This window comes from Oreochromis aureus, linkage group 3, assembly GCF_013358895.1.
Source record: "Oreochromis aureus strain Israel breed Guangdong linkage group 3, ZZ_aureus, whole genome shotgun sequence".
Classification (NCBI taxonomy): Eukaryota; Metazoa; Chordata; class Actinopteri; order Cichliformes; family Cichlidae; genus Oreochromis; species Oreochromis aureus.
This window is the reverse complement of record NC_052944.1, coordinates 90,427,429-90,453,611: the sequence shown is the minus strand read 5'-3', so window position 1 is coordinate 90,453,611 and position 26,183 is coordinate 90,427,429. Positions and strand designations below refer to the sequence as shown.

At 40.3% G+C, this 26,183-nt stretch overlaps 1 protein-coding gene across 2 annotated transcripts; it reads left to right on the top strand.

Annotated features, from left to right (window-relative positions):
• Nucleotides 1-9,220: 9,220 nt before the first annotated feature.
• On the top strand, nt 9,221-24,420 carry LOC120438411 (zinc finger protein 23-like). Of its 2 annotated transcripts, XM_039608825.1 has the most exons (4): nt 9,420-9,556; nt 11,587-11,676; nt 11,780-11,959; nt 22,903-24,420. In XM_039608825.1, the coding sequence occupies exons 2-4, from the start codon at nt 11,637-11,639 to the stop codon at nt 23,850-23,852; spliced, it is 1,170 nt and encodes a 389-aa protein (XP_039464759.1). In that variant the 5' UTR covers nt 9,420-9,556; nt 11,587-11,636; the 3' UTR covers nt 23,853-24,420. The 2 variants fall into 2 exon arrangements, with proteins under 2 accessions (XP_039464758.1, XP_039464759.1); XM_039608824.1 differs by lacking the exon at nt 11,587-11,676 and having other exon boundaries at nt 9,221-9,556.
• The last annotated feature ends 1,763 nt before the right edge of the window (nt 24,421-26,183 follow it).

Below are 26,183 nucleotides of genomic sequence, written 5' to 3'. Positions count from 1 at the left end.
AACCATCATGGCATCCACAGCACTACACAATGCAACAGAAAGGCCTTCATCATCTGCTGAAGCACCTCTGAACCACGACGCTCTCCCTGCATCTAAAAGCTGTTAGTCAGGATGAGATGCTGCTGTGATCGCTCACAGTTTACCTGTGAGATCTTTGTAAATATTGTCTTTGTTTCTGAAGGAAACACCTTTAGTCTGTTTTTATTTGGAGTGCAGATCTGGGCGTCCATCACTTTAACCTGCACACGTTTAGTTATTGAGTGTAGTTGATGTTTGGCAGCATTTTATAAGTGACAGTTCATGAACGGTGCAGGAACAGAGGACGCCTGACCATCCTACCTGTGTCAGTAAGAAAACTTTCATCTCAACTTCACAACTTAACACAACTGAAACCTAAATTCTGTGTTGCATAGTTTACTAACAGGCTACGTCCACACGTACCCGGGTATTTTTGAAAACGCAGATTTTTCTATGCGTTTGCACCTTTCGTCAACACGTAAACGGCGTTTTCGGTCACTGAAAACGGAGATTTTTAAAAACGCCTGCCAGGGTGGATATTTTCGAAAACTCCGTTTTGCATTTACGTGTGGACAAGAAAAGCGGAGAAAACGCATGGCGTCAAAGGTGTGCGCCTCTTTTGACGTCACACTGTGCGCCACGTTTTGTTTCGGTGAAATGAATTTCTACAATACTGTTACTGTTAATTGTCCTCTCTACAGTGTTTAAATGCTTACATATACACACACAGTTACTGTCCCTCCACACATACGACTCGGTTCTGCTTCTATGCCCCCTCTTTGTTTACTATTTCCCACCGAGGCTTCTAGACTTCTGATTGGCCAACATTTCTACACGGTTAGGAATATATCGCCACCTGTTGCTTTGGCATGTTCCTAGCAGCGTTTTCCTTCATTTCTGCGTTTACGTGTGGACGGGATTATTTTTTAAAACGAAAACGGAAAATCTCCGTTTTCAAAAATACCCGTGTACGTGTGGACGTAGCCACAGTGTGTGCTAACACTGAAGTTAGCAGTTTGTTTCCTAAGAGCTGCTGGGACAAACCACAGTGAGCGGCTGCAGAGTTTTAGTTAAGGTGGTTCTAATAAGTGACTTGTTGAATTATTTACAAGGATTTATTTTTCATTTAAAGCATCATTTGTGAAGTTTTTATGAAGTTTAGTCCTTTTATGTTCTTTGTGTAACATTTTTCTTTTCTTCTCTTGTGTTTTAACTCTTCAGGTTTCCTGTAACAGAGATGTAAACCTCTGTTTTCTGATGGTGCTGCACTGTGGCATAAACACTGCCAGGCCACTTTATTAGGTACACCTTGCTGACTGCAGGTTATAACCCCTGCTGGAAACATCCCCACACATTTTGATCCTTATTGACATGACAGCACCACACAGCTGCTCCAGATGCTGCAGGATGCTGGTCAGGGCTCTAAAAGTCAAACTTTACTGAAAGTAAGAAACCTGAGAGGAAATAAACTTTGGACTTTAGTAAGCTGAGCTCTGAAGCTGTGATGGAGCTCAGTCGGTGTGAAGGCGGCTGCTGTGTAACAAATGTTTGTCTGAGGTGCTGCGACTGATCCTGGTCATGTTTATTTAAAGAAGTCTGTGATGAAGCAGGCTGTGCAGTCCCAGCTCTTCATCAGTTAACAGTCCTCCAGAGCTGCTGCAGGGAGCTGACTGTCCTCCAGGTGGCACTAAGTGAAAACAGTCCAAAGAAATAAACTTGGACTGTTTTTAAGGCTAAATAAACTTTATAAGGTAAATAAGGTAAATAAACTTTATAGATACATTTAAAACCAGCTACTCTGTGACTCATAGCTGGACTGGCCATCGGGCATACCGGGCATTTGCCCAGTGGGCCGCTCGTGATTTTTCGTTTTTATGGGCCGATGTTTTGTTGTTTGTTTGTTCGGGGTTTTTTGTAACGTTATAAACAATGAAAGATGGTGTATTGGCTAATTGGTCATGATCGACTCTGGACTGGATAGATTACAGCTGACGAGGTCGAACTTTGAAGTTCCGTATTGAGCAGTTTGTCCCTGACTTCAGCTACAATGAAAAAAACGCAAAGCTGGAGTTATTCTGTCTTTACGCTGCATAGCTGCATCTTCTTCTCGCATTCCCCCCCCCACCTCTGTCGCTACTTCAATCATGAGTCTGATCAATGATCAGCTGATCGACTTTTCTGTCACAAGTCCCGTCTTTCTTGATGGCCCACTTTGGGCCAGAAAGAGGAAACCAACAGATGTTGCACTAAACAACAGAAGCACGTTTAAGCTTGATCAGCTGTTGTTAGAATTCATTTAATATTATTTTCTAGTATCAGCTGATGTTTGCTGGAGCCACAGCTGTAAAAGCTGCTGGTCATGATATCGGTTTGGTTATCTGGTGAGAGGGAAACATGAAGATGAAACCAGGAGATGTTCTTACTGAATCATCAGAGCTGAACAGGTGATGGAGAAACAGGTTTACCTTTTAGGTGACATGAATGAGTTGAAAGGAAGTTATGAACTGTTTCTGAGAGATATGTCTGTGAAGGTTCTCAGTCATCCAGGTCATCGTAGTCAAAGGAGTTTGCAAGAAAAGCGTCTGGACTTCTTTGAGTTGCTTGAAGACGTTTCACCTCTCATCCGAGAAGCTTCTTCAGTTCTAAGGTCAAATGGCCAAGAGTCCCAGATTTAAACCCAGTGGGAGTATCCCCCCAAGGAGGGACAAAGGACCCCCTGGTGATCCTCTAATCACATGCGCCAAGGTGTGAAAGTGGGTGGGACCTAATCAGCCAGGGTTTCGGGTGAGCTCATTGTGAAACCTGGCCCCACCCTATCATGTGATTTCCTGAGGTCAGATGGCCCAGGATGTGAGTGGGCGTTAAGGCGTCTGGGGAGGGAACTCAAAACTGGATTATAGATGGCAGACAGTTGGTGTCGTAAACCACCCTCTCTGTTCAAAGATGGTCGCTCACAGTGGACATAGATGGCTTCTTTCACTCCTCTTTCAAACCATCTGTCCTCTCTGTCCAATATGTGAACATTGGCATCCTCGAAAGAGTGACCTTTATCCTTAAGATGCAGATGGACTGCTGAGTCTTGTCCTGTGGAGGTGGCTCTTCTATGTTGTGCCATGCGCTTGTGAAGTGGCTGTTTGGTCTCTCCAATGTAGAGGTCGGGCATTCCTCACTGCACTGTACAGCATACACCACGTTGTTCAGTCTGTGTTTTGGAGTTTTGTCTTTCGGGTGAACCAGTTTGTGTCTGAGTGTGTTGCTGGGTCTGAAGACCCAGCAACACACTCAGACAAAACTCCAAAACACAGACTGAACAACGTGGTGTATGCTGTACAGTGCAGTGAGGAATGCCCACACACACTTTCACACCTTGGCGCATGTGATTAGAGGATCACCAGGGGGTCCTTTGTCCCTCCTTGGGGGGAAACTCCCACTGGGTTTAAATCTGGGACTCTCGGCCATTTGACCTTAGAACTGAAGAAGCTTCTCGGATGAGAGGTGAAACGTCTTCAAGCAACTCAAAGAAGTCCAGACGTTTTTCTTTGCAAACTCCTTTGACTGTTTCTAAGAGACAAATAACACCAGGATCCTTTTCTGTGTAGCTGACAGCTGGTAACTGTGGAGGGGCGGGTCTAGCAAAGTGTTGCCAGGGGGGCAGGTAGGGCATTAACACGGAGAGGGGGCACAAAGAAATACTTTTCTTTGTTATTCTCATTTCAAATGTTTAGTTTTTAATAAATAATTATCTGAGTCTTACAACTAAAGTTTTCATCTGATCTAAAATGTATAGAAACCCATCATTGTATGTAGCAAAACATTAAGTGTAATATACACCCTAGTAATTTATAGTACTTTTTTATTTTGGGAAGGTACCATCTTTGCAGTCTGCAATTCTGTTGATGAAAGATGTTGAATCTATTTAATTACTGTTGAAAAATAATTGGTTTCTGTGCATTTGTTTTACACATACATTAAATTAAAGTTGATTATGTCAATTAAGCGTCATGAGGCGGAGGGTGGGGGGTGGTTCCCTATTTTTAAAAATTTATTTCTTTATTTATTTTTGCTACGAGTTGGCAGCCCTATTAGTTAGGTTTTTTAATATTTTTGATAAATACTGTTTAGAATACTACAATAGGGAGGAATAGGATGGCGTAGGTTTAAGTTTTTTCGATTGATACATTAATACCAATGAGATGGTGTACATCACTGTCACAACAGCATTTGTTTTCATTCAAAGTCTTTATGGCTTTTCCTATAATACCTGGTGGGCCAGTCTCTAATCAAAATGCCCGGGATGATTTTTTGTCCCAGTCCAGCCCTGCTGTGACTTTACACACTCACACTGTACACCGACAGAGCTGACGCCTGATTGGAGCAGTACAGAGTTAGTCTTCTTTTCTGGTTGTGGATTGGTTCGTGAGGATTTCCCCCTTTACAGGTTTATACAATACAATATTATTTAGTACTGTCCGTCAGGTTTATATTGTTGGATTGTCATTTATGCTTAGAAATATATACTCATGTATGCTTAGAGGTATATAATCAATTGTATAATGACAGAGGTCTGATCCTTAGTAGTTTGCAAAGACTCTGTGTGCCTTCCAGAGTGTTCTGGCATCCACACACATTGTAAGGTCATGAGAGAGGTCGTACCTTCTCTTTCTGATTTATGATATGGTAAACACATCTGTGTCTGTGTGAGATGTCATATGTTAATGAACCTCTGCATATTCATGGACCACAATAAAGAGCAGCGCTATGGAGGAGCTAACTGAGAGTGACTGGTAGGGATGGGTATTGATAAGATTTTAACGATTCCGATTCCATTTTCGATTCTGTTTAACAATTCGATTCTTTATCGATTCTCTTATCGATTCTTGTTTTTAAAAAGGAGAACACTAAGGTCGATTAGCTTAGAACTGTTTTATATTTTCTCTTTCAACAAGATAGAAATTTAGGAGTAACATGGCCTTACAAACCCAACAGTGAGATCTTAAGAGATCCACAGCCTATGGCTCTTCAATGGGGTGTCACAGGGTCCCAGGGGAAAATTGTAAACGTAAAATAATAAAATAAATATTCTTCTGTAGCAATAACAAAGTATAACATAAATTATTCCGTAGCAATTACACAAGAATATCCAGTAATGTCCCTGCCTACAATTAAACACATTCACTTACCATCTGCTGTGGCAAATGGCTGCAAGGTTTTGACCACAAACTAGTCACTGCTAGTCACTATTCGGGCCTGAAAAGAGACGCTACCGGTAGACTGCAGCGACAACTGCCAGCGAGCGCCAGCCAGACTCTGTCTCTCTCATCACGGTCACCTAAATGCACAGTAATGGCAGGTTTTGTAATAAAGCAGATCGCGCTAACATAATATGCACTGTTAGTTGATTATTTACCTGCCGCATTAACGGGAGATGACGTGCAAACGTTACCGCTGCTGCTGCTGGGTTGAGATTCACGAGTCCGGAGCGGAATTAAAAACATTCATTTAAGTTCATCGCGTGTTTTGTGAGCAAATGCTTTTGCATATTCGTAGTGTTTCCTCCCTTAATGAAATATCTACTTTGCAAGTATTGCAAGTTGCCCTGTTGTCATCCGTTCTCGTAAAGTATAAACAAACTTTTAAGCGTTTGAGCCGCTTAGGCGCCGTGTTTCCTGCCAGGTACGCTCCGACGCTCCGCAACGTGGTGACGTCATTCGGGGCGACTGGAATCGATAAGGGAATCGTTTGCAAAAATGGCAAACGATTCCAAGGAATTGAAACAGTGGGAACCGGTTCTCAACAAGAACCGGTTTTCGATACCCATCCCTAGTGACTGGGGAGGAACAGCGCTCGTGCACGGTTCTCTCCCTCGTGCACGAGATCACACACAGAGTTCTGCCTGGTGCCCAGTGCTGTGCTAGCAGCAGTTGAATTGTCTTGGCTGTGCCAGCAACAGGTCTGTGGTAGACAGACCTGTTGCTGTCCACATGTTTTTCATATTGTTTTTATTTTCATCTAAAAGTTTACTGTAGTAATTTCTTTTGCTGCTTCTTATAATTATTTTCAGTTTATTCTTATACTTCTTGTAGGTTTGTTCAGCTTCTATTGTTCTTTCTTTCCTTTAAAAAATCTTAAATATAGATGTTGCAGTGAGCATCTTGGAGAAGCTCACTGTGGTCGTGAGTTGTCAGAATCTGCTGTTTGAGCACAAGAATGACAACATCTCTGAGCCTAAGTTATTTATTTGTAAAAAATGTTTGGAATCATGTATGATTTTCGTCCCACTTCTCACGTGTACACCACTTTGTATTGGTCTTTCACGTGGAATTCCAATAAAATTGATTCATGTTTGTGGCTGTAATGTGACAAAATGTGGAAAAGTTCAAGGGGGCCGAATACTGTATGTTTACAAACATTGCCGGTAAAGCCGTGTGTCTTATTTGTGGAGCTAATGTGGCTGCTATTAAGGAATTTAATTTAAGACGGCACTACGAGACAAAACGTCAGGATAAGCTGAAAAACCTAAATACAGAGCGGAAACTACAGAAAGTAGAAGAGCTAAAGAAGAATCTGACATTTCAGCAGACGTTTTTCACCAGAGCAAAATCACAAAGTGACGCTGTTGTGAAAGCAAGTTTTATTGTAGCAGAGGAGAAAGCCAAATCAGCTCGGCCATTTACCGAGGGAGAGTTTCTGAAAAGCTGCATGATGAAGGTGTGCGACGTCTTGTGTCCAGACAAAACGCAGATTTTGGCAAATGTGAGCCTGAAGAGAAACTTATATCAAAGTGTAACAGACATGAAACTGCCCTGGGACAAACTTGTTGGGCTTACAAGAGATCGAGCGTCGGTGTTGTGTGGTGAAAAAAGTGGACTAGTCAGCAGGATGCGAGTACAGATGCAGGAAAAATGTACCGGTGAGTTAACAGCATATCACTCCATCATACACCAGGAAATGCTGTGTGGTAAAGTTCTAAAAATGAAGCACGTGATGATCACCATGACGCAAACCAGTAAAATAAACCAGTAAAATTTACAGGAAAGAGCTGAAATCGTTAAAATCACATTTTTTTAAAAGTATGCAGTCCAGAGTGTTGTTACTAAAACTGTTGTTAATGTGACATCATGTGGAGTGTAAAACATAGTGCAACCTAAAAATATGCAGAAGTAGTTTCTACCTTGTGGAATGATCTGACAGAAGATGACTGTTTAGTTTATTTAGATTGCTCACAGAGCTGCGTTCATGAAAATCCAACATCAGAACATTGGCCTTATTCTAATCTTGAGGTAATTGAGAGAGCATGAACTCTCCTCCTTGAAGCAAATTGAAGTTTTCAGCAGAAACAAGAAAAACTAAATAGTAGGAATTTAAGTAGGAATACACTTCCCTCTAAGGTACGAGGACAGGACTTAAAAAGCAATGTCCAAAGAATGTCTTTGAAACACCTTCATCAAGCCTGCAGAACACTTAAAAAAGAAAAACTAGGTCCAAGTCTGGCCCCTCTTATACAAAATATAGAGAAATTAGATAAGCGTTTAAGGAAATCTAAATAATTCAAACATTAAGTTGGAACCCAACAGAAGAAATGAAGGACATGCTCATAAGGCAAAGACCCTAAAAGATGCTGAGAAAATCATCTATAGCAGCCTGCTGGGGGATTCCCATGACACCTATTGGAGCATAACTAAGGCAGGATTCAGGGTCAGGAGCAGTTACGTACAGCTACTTTTAATACTACTGATATTTATTTAGTCTCTTTCTCTCTGATTGATCTTTCTGAGTTAACTTCAATAATTATTTCCTCCAAATCATCAACGTGTATTTTAGACCCAAGGCTGCTTAAATAAGCCCTAACATTAAAATAATGATTCAGTTCTGCATATGATGAATCTGTCCCTGTTACTGGGCTACTGTAATGATGCTTTCTCCTTTCAAACATCCATAAACACGTAAAATCTGCACAGATAATAATGGAAACATTAACTCACAGACACACACCTGTTAACAAACCTTTACGCACACATGCATACACACACAGTCACATTCCTACATACACTCACATACACATTTGCATGCATGGACAGAGGCAACATGTGTATTTGGGTTCTGCACACAGAGAAGTGAATTCAGATATGGGAGAACCAGCTTCTATCCCACCAGTAGCTCAGACTTTATCAACTCTCTCCCATAGAGAATCATAACGTGCTGCTTGGGGATATGCCACTTAAACTAGTTGTCCATTATCATCTGTTTTAAAAACACACCTACTACATTTGTGACTACAGCTGCAGATATTATCCTGTAGATTTCTCTCGGAAGAAGAGTCAGTTTCTAGTGTGCACTCTGTCTGCTAACTAGGTGTCCTTAGCATGAGTGGTTTAAAACTGGAAAAGGCCCCACATTTGAACCTCACAGCATTTTCATTTGTTCAGAATTACAGATGGTTTGTTAGTGGTTTCTATCCTATCATAATAAAGCTGTGTCTATAAGGCATCTGGATTTCTGCTGTGATGGGGCTGGGATGCTGTGTTGCAAACTGTGCCCCATCCCAGCAGCCTCACATTTGACCATCCATACTTCATGTAAAGACATTTTTACAGCTAAGAAGACTCTGATGGTGTCAACAATAAGAACATATTGAAATGTAGTTCTCTGATGGAGCGTGTTAGACCTTCTACTTTATTTGAAGAAGAAAGTCTTTAACTCCTTTTTCAAACACAGGTTAATTCATTGCAGGTACAAGTGGGTTTGTTTAAATAACAAAATGAGATTCATTTATTTTATAGTGTAAAGGACAGTAGGCAGGAGTAGGCAGGAGTATGCAGGTGTAGCCACAGGGAGCAGTTTCCTATGAAGCTCACTATTAAAACCCCTGAAAGTCAATGTCACAAAAATGCCCAACATACAGGTTTTTAGCACTTACAGTACTATTATTGAAGTCTGGTTAAACCTTTAATACCCAGCTGCACACAACAATATCACAATAACAACATTTTCAACAATGTCATAAACTTCTCCTGACAATCACCTTTTTAAAGACGATGGTTTCAGTAACACCACAAATATCACAGGCATTAGAGGAGAATTATAAAATGTGACAGCGTGTCATTGTCACAGTAACGTATCAGTTTGAGAATCCGTTTTTCTCTTATGTCCCTTTCAGGACTCCGTAAGATCTGGGACGGTTTGCAGGGAGTCACGTGACCGCGCACAGCAAACCACAGCAGAGCAGGGAGAGGAGCTGCACTTGCGCAGACATTGGTCCCGGTTTTATTAAGCGGGCTGAGCTCAGAGACAAAGTAAAGTATCGATCAAACAGCAATAACACAGCGTCGCTGTCGCTTCTATCGACCCGCCGCAGCTGAAGCAGCCATGTGTTCAGCTGAGTCTCTGAGAGAGTTCATAGAGGAGAGGCTGACTGCTGTTTGTCAACAAATCTTCTGCGAGGTTCAGAAAACCATCGTCCAGTATGAGGAGGAGATCGAGCGTCAGCGCAGACTGCTGGATATCAGCCGGAGACCCGACACACACTCACACGGCTCAGGTACGGACATGTGTGCTGAGCTCAGGTTCCTCTCTGTTGATGAAAACATGAAAGCTCGTCAGCGTCTCCGGGATTTCTCTGATGTTAGCTGGGAGCAGAAACTTTGGTTAGGGCTCGACTCCAAATACACAACGTCCAGCTGAAAACACTTCAGACAAGTCGAGTTGCCCGAGATTCACAGACTTTTCAGAAAATGTTAATATTTTGTTATATGTATTGTTGTTGGGACGATACATGTTTTATATCAGGATATAAGATTTTGGTCGTATCGCCCAGCCCTTGGTGATGAATTTAATTTCACAGTCAAATTTGTATAAAGTGTCAGACACTGGGAGTCAGCTAAAGACTGCAGTCAAGTGTGTTTCGCTGGCTTTTGCAGTCATACTGAAACAATCAGTGCAGTTTGAATTCATCTGTGAGATTATTGTTTAGCAGGAGTAAAACCCTGATAAGAAATAAAAGCCTTGATGCTGATAAAGCAGTGAGTTTAAGGCCAGCATGTAGTTCAAGTTATCGAGTCTTGAGCTGCCCCTGTTTTCCTCATATTTTGGCAAACATAGTAAGTATAGTATAAAAAGCAAAACATAGAGTCTTGTCCCGTGAAAAAGAAGAGCCACCTCCACAGGACAAGACTCAGCAGTCCATCTGCATCTAAAGGTCAAAGGTCACTCTTTTGAGGATGCCAACGTTCACATTTTAGACAGAGAGGACAGATGGTTTGAAAGAGGAGTGAAAGAACCCATTTACATCCACTGTGAGCGACCATCTTTGAACAGAGGCGGTGGTTTACGACACCAACTGTCTGCCATCTATAATCCAGTTTTGAGTTCCCTCCCCAGACGCCTTAACACCCACTCACATCCTGGGCCATCTGACCTCAGGAATTCACATGATAGGGTGGGGCCAGGTTTCACAATTAGCTCACCAGAAACCCTGGCTGATTGTGACCCACACACATTTTCACATCTTGGCTCATGTGATTAGGTAGAGAATCATCAGGGGATCCTTTGTCCCTGTTTGTGGGGGATACTCCCACTGGGTTTAAATCTGAGACTCTCCACCATTTTACCCTTTGAACTGGAGAAGCTTCTCGGATGAGAGGGGAAACGTCTTCAAGCAACCTAAAGAAGTCCAGACGCTTTTCTTTGCAAACTCCTCAGACTTTCACAGAAAATGTTTTTTTTTCCTATAGAACATTTACAAAGATCTGCTGGTATTAAAGTTCATGTTTGAGTTCATGCCTTTTTGTATAGTTTCTGGGATGATTAGAATTTAAATTACATTGTTGGAAATAGTTTATTTTGATGCAAATGCTTTTTTGTGCAAATTTGCATTATAATATAATATAATATAATATAATATAATATAATATAATACTTTTTCCTACAGTGTATATAAAAAATTGCATCTCAAAAAAAAAAAAAAAAAAATGAAGACACTAAAATTTCCTGTGGTTGGAAACTGTTTAGTAGAGATGGCACGATACCACGTTTTTATGTCAGATACCAATATGAATCTGATATAGTGCATTTTATAGTCAAAGCTTTTTTTTATAAATATCTCGCTGCATTTTCTATAAGTTCATACTCAAGTTTTAAAAAGCAAAACACTAAAGCTATTCTGTATGCAAAAAATACCCTGCACCCAAAATATTTCACAGTTCAGCATTTATTTATTGATTTGAATTTGATGATCTGTGCCTTAAATCTGCTGATCTGAAGGTTGGTTTTTGCCTCCCCCAGTCTACATGCCATATATTCTTGGGCAATATAAGTTGATCTTCGATGCATCCATCAGAGTATGAATGTGTGTGAATGTTAGCTAGAAGGCAAAAATGGGTAAATGTTGCACGTTTTATACAGCTCTTTGAGTGCTCCAGGACAGTAGAAAAGCACTATATAAGAATCAGCCCATTTACCGTTTATCAGGCATCACAATAAGATAGGGTGGGTGTCGTGGTATCTCCTCGGCTTGCTGCCTGTATGCATCAAAAAACAAACTAAATGAGGCTTCCACCTTTTTGGTTTCAGAATTTCATCTCTGCTTTTTGAAGATGATGTGAATTTCTTGGCTTCATCGGATGATGGCCTCCAGCTCATACTGGAGTAGTATACAGCTGAGTGTGTATATACACATATATTTATATTTGTGTGTGTGTTTGTGTGGATTTTATTTCTTTTATGGTTTTTTTCCATCATTTTTTTTCTCTATTTCTCTCTTCAGAATTCCAGGAGGACCCGGAGCCTCCACAGATGAAAGAGAGACAGGAGGAGGAACCCTGCAGCAGTCAGGATGGAGAGCAGCTGGGAGTGAAGCAGGAGGCTGATGGCATCAGAACTGATGATGAGTGGCTCAAACTGCTGGCGACCACCTGGAAACCCGATATAAAGCTGCACAGAATAGGTTTGTAAAACTGGGATGATTCACAGGAAGAAATAAAGGTCAGAACTTTAATAAGCAGCATGAATGCATCGCGTTTCTGTTAAAACCAATTAAGATGCTTCAGGAACAGAGTTGATTGAGATGTTCATTGTCCTTCAAAATCATTGAAAGCACAGAGATATGATATTTCTTTGGAACAGAGATGGGAACAAGTCATTATTTTGCAAGTTTCAAATCTTTATTCTCAACTCTGAATTCCCAAGTCTGAAACTTTGAATTTCAAGACCCATTTAATCTTTTTTTTAAACAGTGTTGTAAATATGTTAAATGTAAATAATAGACCATATGTTCTTTTAAAAATCTGTATTTATCTTGACACACGATGAAACAAGTGTAACTGAACTTACAAAATATACACAGAGTAATGATAAAATATCACCTCCATTATACAGCTCAATTAAACTTGCCTGCAGTAATAGTCCTTCTTTAAACTAAAAATTCACAGAATAAACATTCAATGAAAAATTTCAAAAGCAGACAAACGGTGTAGACGTTCATGAAGAACAAAACAAAGATTCATTGCAGTAAATTTTTTATGTGTCAATGTGCGAGTTACAAAGATTGAAAAACAAAAATATATAAACTGAACAATGAACAGAAATGTGCACTTCAAGTTATTTCAGTTAATTATTCTGCGTTGCATTTGCAAAGACCAAACTGGCCAAAACTCTGCTAGTCATTTGTGCACAATGAATGATGGCATCATAGCTGAAAACTCGCTCTACTGGTGTACTACATGCAGGTACTGCCAAAACTCTGGTGCCCACATGAAACAGTGAACGAAGAGTCTGCATGTTTATTGCATTCATTCATTTTCTACACCAACCTGCTGTCACACTGACATCACGCAGACCTGATGATATCATTAAGCGTTCTGTCTAGAGATGGCACGATACCACTTTTTTTTTATGTCCAATACCGATATTGATCCGATATAGTGTATTTTATAATCAATAAAACTGTTTTATAATATCTTGCTACATTTTGTATAAGTTCATACTCAAGTTTTGAAAAACAGAACACTAAAGCTAATCTTTATGCAAAAAATACACTGCACCAAAAATATTTCAAAGGTCAGCAATACTGATTAATCTCATAAACTTAAACCTCCCTATTCTGGTATTTTAAAGAGTACTTAGCAGATATATTAAACAACCTAACTAATACGGTTGCCAACTCCCAGCAAAAAAATGGGGAACCACCCCCCCACCCTCCGCCTCATGATGCTTAAACGACATAATCGACTTTCATTTAATGCACGTGTAAAACAAATGCAGAGAAATCAATTATTTTTCTACAATAATTAAATAGATTCAACGTCTTTCTTCAACAGAATTTCAGACTGCACAGATGGTACCTTCCCAAAGGAAAAAGTATTATAGGCACTACTATTACTAGGGTATATATTAGACTTATGCCTCCCTATTTGGAAGTAACACCACCGCACTGGCGGTGTAACGTTTTTGTAGAGGATGCGGTGTTCTCTGACCATATGCCTATTTTGTGTGACATTGGTTTTTTTAATCCTATTGTTGAACGGATGTATGGTATCGTGCTTTTGGCTCAGATACTGCCGAGCAGTTTTCCAAATTGTTTGACCAACTTATGTCTTACCTTCTTGAGTTGTTGTAGAATTATAGGGACTATTTTACATAACCATCATCTTGTCATTGCATTAATTATCATTTCATCCAAGCATTTATTGAAGCTGCTGGCATTATGTTATAATTTATATTATAGGGGTTATCATAATCAAATATTAACATGTTTATTACAGGTGCAGTATAACTACTTTAAAATGATTGAGTTAAATATATATATATCATAACTCATATGCTGAGTATATTGTTACAGTAAAATAGTAGCTGAGCAAAGGCCTGAATGTATTCAGCTTCTTGTGGTATTTGAGTTTGCTTAGTTACAGGTGACGGAAGGATGTCCAGTCCATGGTGACCTCAAAGGCCTTAGGTCATCACTATATTCGGAAGAGTATGCCACAAGGAGGAACCTCTATGTTGCAGTTAATTCTTAAAATACATGAATGTTCTGTACATGCAAATTATGTGCTTGTAAACGCAAGAAGGGGCGTTACAATACCCTGATGTTATAAAAGCAATCTAGAGTGTATTTTGGGTAGAGATGTACAACTGCTTTGCAGTTTGCACCTCTCCACGCTGCGTGCATTCATTAAAATCAATTGTTTGATTGACCTCTTCTGGACTATCATTGTTTTACTCTCATCCTCAATTTCGGACCCGTAACATTGTCCACCTCAGAGGGATTATTTTCTTATTTGGATTATCCTTGTACATCTGTCCTCGACGTTGTTGCTCCTTTAAGATTCAGACAATGAAAGCCCAAGGCTAGTCCTCGGCTATTTTACCAGAGCCGCTAGAAATGAATGTAGGAGATGTGAAAGATGGTGGAAAAAGGATAGGCTGTATGTCTCTCTGGAAGCTTTTAAGACTAGCTGGAAAGTCTATCAGAGAGCAGTAAACGCTGCCAGCTCGCATAACCCTCGTGTTTTGTATAACACTGTCAATTCTGTACTTAAAACAGAAGGCTATGTTCTTTAGCACTCTTCCCACCTCCCACCCGATGGAGACAGCGGCTCAGCTGGAGGTGCGCTGAATCGCAGCAACCATGACCACTGTACATCGGCATAACCCTTGAATTTAGGATCCGTTTTAAATCTCTAAATGGTCTGACTCCTGTTTATTTGTCTGAGTTGGTGAAGCCCCATGCTCCCATTCGTTCGCTTCGGTCAGCTGAGCAGCTATTGCTATTGCATTCAGTCCCTAAGTCACGGCTGAAACTTAAGAGGAGACTGAGCGTACTCTATAGGGCTTTGGAGTTGACGTCACGCTGCAATGCATTGTGGGAGCGCGGCGCCATGTTCGGGGTCTCCGAATCAAAACAGACACTGTGTTGGAACGATGATGACAAGAATCATGCTTAAAAGCAGCTCCAAAGAAAACGGACGGTATAGAGACCGATTGCGCACAAGGCCTGTTACAGATGAACCTGCATACTGGGTTTTGCTGGGTAATGTGACCAAGATACAGTCAGAGGTTGGCCATAAGATAGACTTCTCCTCTTCAGCTGCCCAAAAAAAGGCTCTTGATCAAAACATAAACAGACCATCCGTATTGAAAGGTAAAAGGAGCCGTCGTCAAAAAAGAAAAATCCCACCTGCTACTGTGGAGGAGTTGTCACTGCTATAATGCCATAATGTTTTATATAGGGGTCTAGATTTATGCCTGCACTGCCATGTAAATAATTTGCATTTACTGAATATGTACTGACTGAGTACCACTGTTCAAAAGTTGAATAAAGAACTAATTTTTGCCTTTTTTTTTTAATTAAAACCACTTTGTAACTGATGTGATGTTCTATAATGTAGAATCCATGTCATTTATAGTTTATAAAAGACAAAATGTTTACATAAAATCATGACAGTGTTTACATGATATCACCCACTACTAACATTATTTACTGTATCTTTTGAAAAAAAAAATACCGCTATTTAAACAGCACAAGACTTAAGAATATTTAACAGGAGCAAGTTTCATTTTCCCTGGTTTTACTATAACACTGTTCAACAAACGCAGCAAACCTTCACCATCTTATCCTGAAGGGTCACCTCTTCACCCTCACATGGAAGAAGTAATCTGATTGGCATGGTGGTATGTTTGAAGCAGGTCCCTTATGTAGCGCTGGAACCCAGTCAAGATGTGTTTCATCCATTTCATAGGCTGGTTTGCTGCAATAATGCCAAATAATTAGAAACTCTATAAAGAGAAGGTAGTTCTGCAAAATCACTCAGTAGGATGTTTGTTCTACTTTGCTATGACCTCAGAGCGCATCGAAAATAAAACTAATAGGCTATAAAGAGTGATATGAACATATTTAGAACTTACCGGAATGAAACCATCTGGAGCACCAACAGATATTTGGAGATGGAAGAGAGCTGGATATCAGCTCGACTCACAGCTGCTATCCAGGCTAGACGCCTTCGTTTGGTAACATCGATACACGAGCTGCCTCATGTTGCTTCCAGGTTGGGAAAGAATGAAAAGAGAAACCCTTTTCAAAGCTTATTCTCTTGGCGGTCGTGCGATCGAACATTGCAGCCGACCACACAGCAAATACGAACCATGGCTGTTGTGTGTGCCTTCGCTCCCTTTTCACTTGCGCTAGACCCCCAACATGGCGGATCGGGCCAAAATCCTTTCCACGCCCACCCCTGTGACATCACGCTCCAAAGCCCTATTGCGGATCCGATGCTTTGGAATAGTTCTTCCTCTCCATATAAGACAAGCTGCGACAGCGCCAGTTTTTATGTCCAGGTTAAATACCTATTTTTATTTCCTGGCTTGTAACTCTGTGGGTAACTGACATTTTTATTAATTTTATTGCTATATTTGGTTTTTGCTATTGTATTACTGTATTTATATTTGTATTGTACAGCACTTTGGTCTACCAGGTGTGTTTTTAAAGTGCTATATAATGAACGTTGATGATGATGATGAGGAGGAGGAGGATTTTGTAACAGTATAAACAATGAATGGTGGTGGATTGGCCAACTGGTCATGATCCACTCTGGGCTGGACCAATTACAGCCGAGGAGTTCCGTATTGAGGTTAAAAGGAATGCGATTTGTCCTGTACTTGAGTTAGAATGGAGGGAAAAAAAGACAAAGCTGGATCTCCAAAAGTTGATTCTGTTTATCTGGACGTAGCATTTTCCCCAATCTCGGGGAAACCTGCAGTCAGCTGAGACTGAAGAAGTCACTTGGATGAGTGATGAAACGTTTTGCCCACTGAAAACGCTACATCCAGATGAACAGAATCAACTTTTGGAGATTTTGTTACCTGGATGATTGAGCATGCATCAAGACACAAAGCTGGAGTTATTCAGTGTCTTAATGCTGCACATCTAGCTCTTCTTCTCTCATCCTCTCCCCCTCCCTCTCCTGTTGATACTTCAATCATGAAACTGATCAATGATCAGCTGATCGGCTTTTCTGTCTTGTTTGTTTATCGCCCACTTTGCACCAGAAAGAGGAAACCAGCGGATAAACAACAGCAGCATGTTTAAGCTTGATAAGCTTTGTTAGAATGTATTTAATATTACTTTCTAGTATCAGCTGATGTTTGTTGGAGCCACAGCTGTAAAAGCTGCTGGTCATGATATCAGTTTGGATATGTGGTGAGAGGGAAACATGAAGATGAAACCAGGAGATGTCCTTACTGAATCATCAGAGCTGAACAGGTGACAGAGTTGGCAACCCTGTTACTTAGGTTGTTTAATATTTCCGCTAAGTACTCTTTAAAATAGCAGAATAGGAAGGATGGTGTAGGTTTAAAAGGGAACCCCGGCTATTAAGATATGATTGCGCTAAAATATGTACTGTGCTTTTAATAACACATTTGGCGTATTTTAATACCACATAAACTGAAGAAGTCACTTGGATGTGTGACAAAACGTTTCTCCCACAAAAACACTACGTCCAGATGAACAGATTCAACTTTTGGAGAATACCACATATGCTTTCCTTTTAAGCACATTTTATATAAAACTAATTTACCAGTAGGCCACCATTGTTATTTACTTCTCAATGCACTCTGGGTAGTGACGTCATACGGTTCCACTGCATTGAGATCACAGTTAGCGGCACATTGGAAATGGCTTCTGTTCAACCTTTGCAGTTTGAACCAGAGCAGGATGAAAATGGTTAACCAGCACCTAGTTTAGATGAAGATGTAAACAATCCGTCACACGAGGACGAGAGAGTGTGGCAAGGCAAGGCAAGCCAAGTTTATTTATATAGCACAATTCAACAACAAGGTGATTCAAAGTGCTTTACAGAGACATTAAAAACAAAAACAAATAAAAAGCATGATTTAAATTTGATTAAGACAAGCAAACAAACAAACAAACAAAACAGTATATAAAATCAAATATCAAAACAGTAGATAAAATCAGAACAGTAGATAAAATCAGTAGTTAAAAAGTAGGTTTTGAAATTTAAACTTAAGTGTGGATTTGGTGCTTTATTCAAAAGCAGCTGAGAACAGGTGAGTCTTCAACCTGGATTTAAATAAACTGAGTGTTTCAGCTGATCTGAGGCTTCCTGGGAGTTTGTTCCAGATATAAGGAGCATAAAAGCTGAATGCAGCTTCTCCGTGTCTGGTTCTGACTCTGGGGACTGATAACAGACCGGATCCAGATGACCTGAGGGATCTGGAAGGTTCATACTGGGTCAGGAGGTCACTGATGTATTTCGGTCCTAAACCATTTAGAGCTTTATAGACCAGCATCAGAACTTTAAAGTCTGGGAAAACTACTGTGTGGGAAAACTACTGGTGTGTATACGGCTACTGCTTGTCAATAGCAACGGCGACTGAGCGTTTGTTGTAAAGCACCTGAAGTTTTTGAAGTCTTATGTCTTAATCCAGATGTTCTTTGGGCAGCCCTTGTTAGCCTCCATGAACGGTATCCAGTCTTTAAGTAAGTCCCTATAAGTATTGGGAACCCTCAAATTAATTTTTATCAAATGGGAAAAAAAAGTCCCCCGTTTGTTAGTGTTCGCCCTCCAGCTTTACTGTCAGTGCGCCCCAGGGTGGCTGTGGCTACAATGTAGCTTGCCATCACCAGTGTGTGAATGTGTGTGTGGATGGGTGGATGACTGGATGTGTAAAGCGCTTTGTGGTCCTTAGGGACTAGTAAAGCGCTATACAAATACAGGCCATTTACCATTTACCATGTTACATGTTACATTTGGTGTAAAAGTAACGATAATTCTGAACAGGGCCATCATTTTCACAGTAAAGTATGCTGAGGGCAGTGTTGGTGGTCTGGGGCTGTTTTGCTGCCTCACACCTGCAAGGCTTGTTGTGGTAAATTGAATCATGAATTCTGCTGTCTACAAAAACATCCTGAAGGAGAAATCCGACTAGAGCAGGGCGATATGGCCAAAAATATTTATCACGATATATATTTGAAAATTTGCGATAACGATATAACTGGCGATATAATTGACGCGAGACAAAATACAACTCAGGATATGTCAGCCCATTTCTACTGGAAATGCCATTTGGTTAAACTTTCAGCAAGGAATTTGCATTTGCACTGTTAAATTTTTATATAGTGCACATAAAAAAACAGCTGTTTGTTTAAGTGAAAAGAAATGGATGGGGTTTTTTTCGCTAGTAAAGTTGTGGAGCATAAACATGTATAATATCCACTGAAGTTTAAAAGAGGTGCTTTGCTACATTAAACTGCAGTGTGCCAAATAAAAAAGTCAAATACGTATTTTTCGGACCATAAGGTGCATGGGATTATAAGGCACATTAAGCGAAATGAAGCAGTCAGATAAATAAAACTTTATTCAACTCACACTTCTTGCTTCCTCCACTTCTGTACAATTGATTCATTAATTCTGTAGGTTTTTCTTCAGCACTGTAGCCAGGCTGACAAAAAGTCAGAGCTCTACTGAGCCAACAATCCCTTTAACGTTAAATGACTTCATGAACTTCTTCACAAATAAAATTTTTATCATTAGAGAAAAAATTACCAATAATCATCCCACAGATGTAATATTATCTACAGCTACTTTTAGTACCATCGATGTTAAGTTAGACTCTTTTTCTCCAATTGATCTTTCTGAGTTAACTTCAATAATTACTTCCTCCAAACCATCAACGTGTCTTTTAGACCCCATTCCTACAAAACTGCTCAAAGAAGTCCTGCCATTAATTAATTCTTCGATCTTAAGTATGATCAACCTATCTCTAATAATCGGCTATGTACCACAGGCCTTCAAGGTGGCTGTAGTTAAACCTTTACTCAAAAAGCCATCTCTAGACCCAGCTGTCTTAGCTAATTATAGGCCAATCTCCAACCTTCCTTTCATATCAAAAATCCTTGAAAGAGTAGTTGTCAAACAGCTAACAGATCATCTGCAGAGTTTCAGTCAGGTTTCAGAGCTCATCACAGCACAGAAACAGCTTTAGTGAAGGTTACAAATGATCTTCTTATGGCCTCTGACAGTGGACTCATCTCTGTGCTTGTCCTACTAGACCTCAGTGCTGCGTTCGATACTGTTGACCATAATATCCTATTAGAGCGATTAGAACATGCTGTGGGTATTGCAGGTACTGTGCTGCAGTGGTTTGTATCATATCTATCTAATAGACTCCAATTTGTACATGTAAATGGAGAGTCCTCTTCAGACACTAAGGTCAATTATGGTGTTCCACAGGGTTCAGTGCTAGGACCAATTCTATTTACATTATACATGCTTCCCCTAGGCAGCATCATTAGAAGACATAGCATAAATTTTCACTGCTATGCAGATGACACTCAGCTCTATCTATGAAGCCAGATAACACACACCAATTAGTTAAACTGCAGGAATGTCTTAAAGACATAAAGACCTGGATGGCCGCTAACTTTCTGCTTCTTAATTCAGATAAAACTGAGGTTATTGTACTCGGCCCTGAAAATCTTAGAAATATGGTATCTAAGCAGATTCTTACTCTGGATGGCATTACCTTGGCCTCCAGTAATGCTGTGAGGAACCTTGGAGTCATTTTTGACCAGGATATGTCCTTCAATGCACATATTAAACAAATATGTAAGACTGCTTTCTTCCATTTGCGCAACATCTCTAAAGTTAGAAATATCCTGTCTCAGAGTGATGCTGAAAAAAACTAGTTCATGCATTTATTACTTCCAGGGTGGACTACTGCAATTCATTATTATCAGGATGTCCTAAAAACTCACTGAAAAGTCTTCAGCTGATCCAAAATGCTGCAGCAAGAGTCCTGACAGGGACTAGAAAGAGAGAGCATATTTCTCCAGAATTGGCTTCCCTTCATTGGCTTCCTGTTAAATCCAGACTTGAATTCAAAACTTGCTCCTCACATACAAGGTCTTAAATAATCAGGCCCCATCTTATCTTAATGACCTTGTAGTACCATATCACCCTATTAGAGCACTTCGCTCTCGCTCTGCAGGCCTACTTGTTGTTCCTAGAGTATTCAAAAGTAGAATGGGAGGGAGAGCCTTCAGTTTTCAGGCCCCTCTTCTGTGGAACAAGCTTCAAGTTTGGATTCAGGAGACAGACACTATCTCTACTTTTAAGATTAGGCTTAAAACTTTCCTTTTTGCTAAAGCATATAGTTAGGGCTGGACCAGGTGACCCTGAATCCTCCCTTAGTTATGCTGCAATAGACGAGGCTGCCGGGATTCCCATGATGCATTGAGTTTTCCTTTCCAGTCACCTTTCTCACTCACTGTGTTAACAGACCTCTCTGCATTGAATCATATCTGTTATTAATCTCTGTCTCTCTTCCACAGCATGTCTTTATCCTGTTTTCCTTCTCTCACCCCAACCGGTCACAGCAGATGGCCCCGCCCCTCCCTGAGCCTGGTTCTGCTGGAGGTTTCTTCCTGTTAAAAGGGAGTTTTTCCTTCCCACTGTCGCCAAAGTGCTTGCTCATAGGGGGTCATATGATTGTTGGGTTGTTCTCTGTATCTATGAAGCGCCTTGAGGCGACTTTTGTTGTGATTTGGCGCTATATAAATAAAATTGAATTGAATAGAATATTCTATCACAGCTGCTCTATTCCCGTGTTGTTGCAGTATATTATTGACTAACCTTGTATTGTGGATAGATTGTCTAAGTTGTTCTCCTGACTGAAGTTTGGTCCATTTATAGCATCCTGCCATGCGACTGTATTTGTCTCTAACCATCAGGAACCTTCACGTTAACTTTTATCGAGTGGAAAAGTGTTAGCCTTCATCCTCCAGCTTCACTGTTTATGTTATGCTAACATAGCTGTGTCGCTAGTGATCACGTAGCACATCATTATAAACCAGCTAGCCCAAATTCAGTAACCTTACAAACGTCACTGCTGTTTAGTTTCCTGTCTTCATTTATTTTGGAAGTGATAGCAGAGCTGTACGTTTGAATTTTTTCAGAAATCTCTCAGTCAGAACATGGTATATCATGCTTGGGTAACTAGCGAGCTAACTTCCGCTAACTTCCTGCTAGCTTCTAACTCCGTTAAGTGTAATAAATTCTGTTTTCATGGATGCCTGGATGTTAAACTTCATAGTTAACCTGGTAAAGCAGCAATGCTGATCATTTTATTAAAGATTAAAGAATTTAGACAGTTTTTAACTCTCAGTGATGCTGCAGTGTTCGTTTGACTTTGGGACCTGAAGTGGACGGAGTTTACGACCCAGATTTACGAGCGCCTTATACGACAAATACTGCAATAACAATGGCCCGCTTGCATGTTCTACAAAAAAAAAGTGCTTTGTTGTGTATCTGACGGGCAAACATCAAACCAGTTCCACATCACTAAAGTGGCCCCATTTTTACACACTAATTCTGGTTCATCCGTTTCACTCAACGATCCGCTTTTTCCCTTCTCATTCTCTAATGCCGCCATGCTTTTTCGGCCATGTGCATATGAAAACAAAGGCACTGCGCATGCGCGTTTCACCCATATTATATCGCGATATTTCATTTTCTTATCGTTGCTTAACATTGTACCGGTATTACCGTGAATGGTATAATATAGCCCAGCCCTATATTTGACCATTTATTAGAGACTGAAGGGCACTAGGATTCTGCAGCAAAATAATAATCCAAAACACACCAGTAAGTTCACCTTAAGAAAAACAAAATGAAGACTTCACTGTGGCGTGACCGTAAAAAGCCGGTTTGTCGAAAACCCTCTAATGTGGCTGAATTATAACAGTTCTGCAAAGATCAGTGGGCCAAATTCTCACTATGTAGAGACCTGTTTATGGTTCAGATCAAAATATATTTTCTCTGGTGATTGTTGTTTTAGAAAAAAATAATTATTTTCCATTTCTCTCTTCAGACCTCCAACAACTAAATGTCTGTGAGGAGGAGGTGGAGAAGGAGGAGCCACTCACAAACCAGGAAAACTATAACGAGGAGAGGAGCTCCAGTGTAGACCAGGAGGACCCAGACCCTCCACAGATTAATGAGGAACAGGAGGATCTCTGCAGCAGTCAGAACAGAGAGCAGCTGGGAGTGAAGCTGGAGGCTGATACCTTCATGGTTACTCCTGCTTATGACGAAAGTGACCACAGTGAAGCAGAACCAAACAGTGAACAAATCTCTGACTGCTCTGCTGAGAGCCACGATCAGGAAGAAAGCCACCATGTGGACTTGGGGTCACCTGAAAATGCAGAGGTGAAGAAGAGGAGACATTGCAGGAAGAAAAGTGACAGTAAGAGAGCAGAAAAGGCTGCTGTATCAGAGAGTCAGGGTCAAAGTGAGACAAGAAAAAAGACTGAACAATGTGATATCTGTGGGAAAACTTTTCAGTTTAAATCACGCCTGATTGCACATGTTAGAGTTCACACAGGTGAGAAGCCATATTTGTGTAGCACCTGTGGGAAAGAATTCAATTACAAGTCAAAATTGGTTGTTCACACAAGGGTTCACACAGGTGAGAAACCATATTCTTGTAGCATCTGTGGTAAAACGTTTCTTCTTAGATCCCTGCTGACTACACATTTTAGAGTTCACACAGGTGAGAAGCCATATTCCTGTAGCACCTGTGGGAAAGTGTTCGCTTCCAACTCAAAAATGAATGCTCACAGAAGGGTTCATACAGGTAAGAAACCATATTCTTGTATGACATGCGGAAAAACTTTTAAGTGGACAAGCAACCTGAAAATGCATCTCAGAGTTCACACGGGCGAGAAACCTTATCCTTGTAGCAAAGCTCACACAAATTCACACAAGGGAGTGAAGGCTGTAGAATCTGTGGAAAAAGATTTTGTTAATGAGACCCGATAATTGATATTGCTTAAAAGTGTGATACTTAGAAAATGTGGGACAGCTGTGAGTCGTAGCAGTGTGTTGGTGGTAGAGCTCACACTGTCCCGGAGTCAAATCACTGCAACACCTGAGTGAAAAGATGACCAATATTCAAATCAGCATTTTCTGTCCAGAGCAGTAAAAACTCTCAGCATTCTTTATTCAGTTCATTACATTATTCTTATAATTGTATCAGGGAAACCCTGATCTTACATATATTGATGGTTAAAGTTCAGTGTGCTCCTTTTCTTCCAGATCATTGTTTAGTTCTTTTGTTTATCAATGTGTGTTAAATTTTAAATAAATATTTAATTCATTAAATTAAATTATTTTTGAAGGGCAATCGCTAACATATGTAAGCAGCATAAAAGACAGTTCTGTCTAATTTCAGAGTTTTTCTTTGTTTTTATTTTTTATTAAACAAATGTACAAACAGATGTTGTTTTTTGTTTTGTTTTTTTAACATTTAGAGAACATGCAGCACAAAAAGTTATTCAATTTGTGTTTGTTTGTTTATTTGTGTGTTGTAACAATGCTTTTTGACAATAAATCCTATACTATTGCAAAGCCTATTTATTTCCCTTTAAATGGAGGCACATTTTTAAGGAAAATGTATTTGTGGGTTGAGCAGCAGAGTTGAGTCTGTAGATTGCATCCATGACAAACTGCTTGTTCTGCTATTGTTTCTTGATCTGAGCTTCCAGTAAACCAGGTGCTGAAAATCAGGTGGATTGGCTCCTGATTAGCATGACCCTGATACAGCAATCCGTGGGTATCTGCTCTAAGCATGCCACATTTAAAAGGTCTAGATAGGGTCCATGCTATAAGGCTGTTTCAACTTGGTATTCCACAAACCCAAGTTTCAGCATTATTTGGAGTGAGACAAAGTACCATCTCCAAACTGAAGAGCAAGTTACATAGAATGGGAATGTCATAGATAATTTGCAACGTGCATGTCACAGGAAGACCGTTTCCTCACCTCATCAGCACTGAGGATCTGTAGGAAGTCTTCAGATTTGCAGTCAAGTGTTTCAGGATGATATGGCTGACAGCCCTCTAACAAATTTGGAACAGACTGGACACAGTCACTCTTTGGTCTAATAGTGCTGCCAGGAGGCCTGGCAAGACTTCACTGTTGGAATTGTCTGTGCTGTGAACATGTGCACTGGAACCTGAACATTTGGATGAATGTTATGTTGAGCAATGAAGTGGAAATAAACAGTGTTGGGTCTGCGCTTCCACAGGCCCGGCTGGTTTAGAAACTTATTCCCGTTAACGAACAAAACAAGGCGAACAGCTTCAACCGGTTTTTACTTGCTAGCAAGCGAGACTGGTCGGAACCAGGCTCTTGTAGCTGAATGCTCCTCACTTGTCTCTTAGCCAGCATCAAATAAACAGCCTTCCTTGCAGCCTTTTATTCTGAGAACAGTTACAGTACACATAAGCACCTCCCATTGTAAAACCCCCCCCTATGGTTCCAAAAGACAAAGCACTATGTGTGTATGTGTGTGCATGTGTAAGCACGTGTGTATGCCTGAGCGATAATGTGTGTGTGTGTGTGTGTAAACATAAGCGAGAATGTGTGTGTTTGTGTTTGGGGGTGCGTTTGTGTGACCTCCTGCTCACCAAAAGGATCATAAAAGCAGGAAACTTACTAACCAAGAAAACAGAACCTTCAGATATGATGTCCCTACAATAAAACACTATAGCCTCCCCCACCGACAGACTGGCTGGAGAGGTGGTCAGAGACAAAGAAATGTCTTTGAGCATGCTGCTTGAACCAAGACTTACAAATTTAAGTAACACAATGACAACATTTAACAATCTGACTCCAACAAACAGGCTTTCCAATTGTCTGAGATTCATTGCCAAGAAACGTTGCAACACAGAAAAGACTCAACCAAACACAAATCTTATGTTTTGTGCTTAGTTAATTTATTTCAGCAAGAAACATTAATTAATCAACTTTTACAGATAAAACAACTTAACATCACTGACAGGACAGTGATGGAGTCCTGACTGATTGCTGGCTGATGGGCCACCGTAATGATATCCCTGTTTATGACATGGAAGATCCAACCATGACTAATGATGACAAGAAGCAATATTAAGAAAAAACAGTGGTAATGTCTCCAGGGGGAGCAGTGTGGACATTCATTTACAGGCATGCTACACTTTATATTTATAATTGTTAATTTTTTTCAAGGAATCTATAATTCTGACAGAATCATAATGTTGAACCTTTCTAAAGGATATAGATATACAGTAACAGGCAAAAGTTTGGACCCACCTTCTCATTCAGTGCTTTTT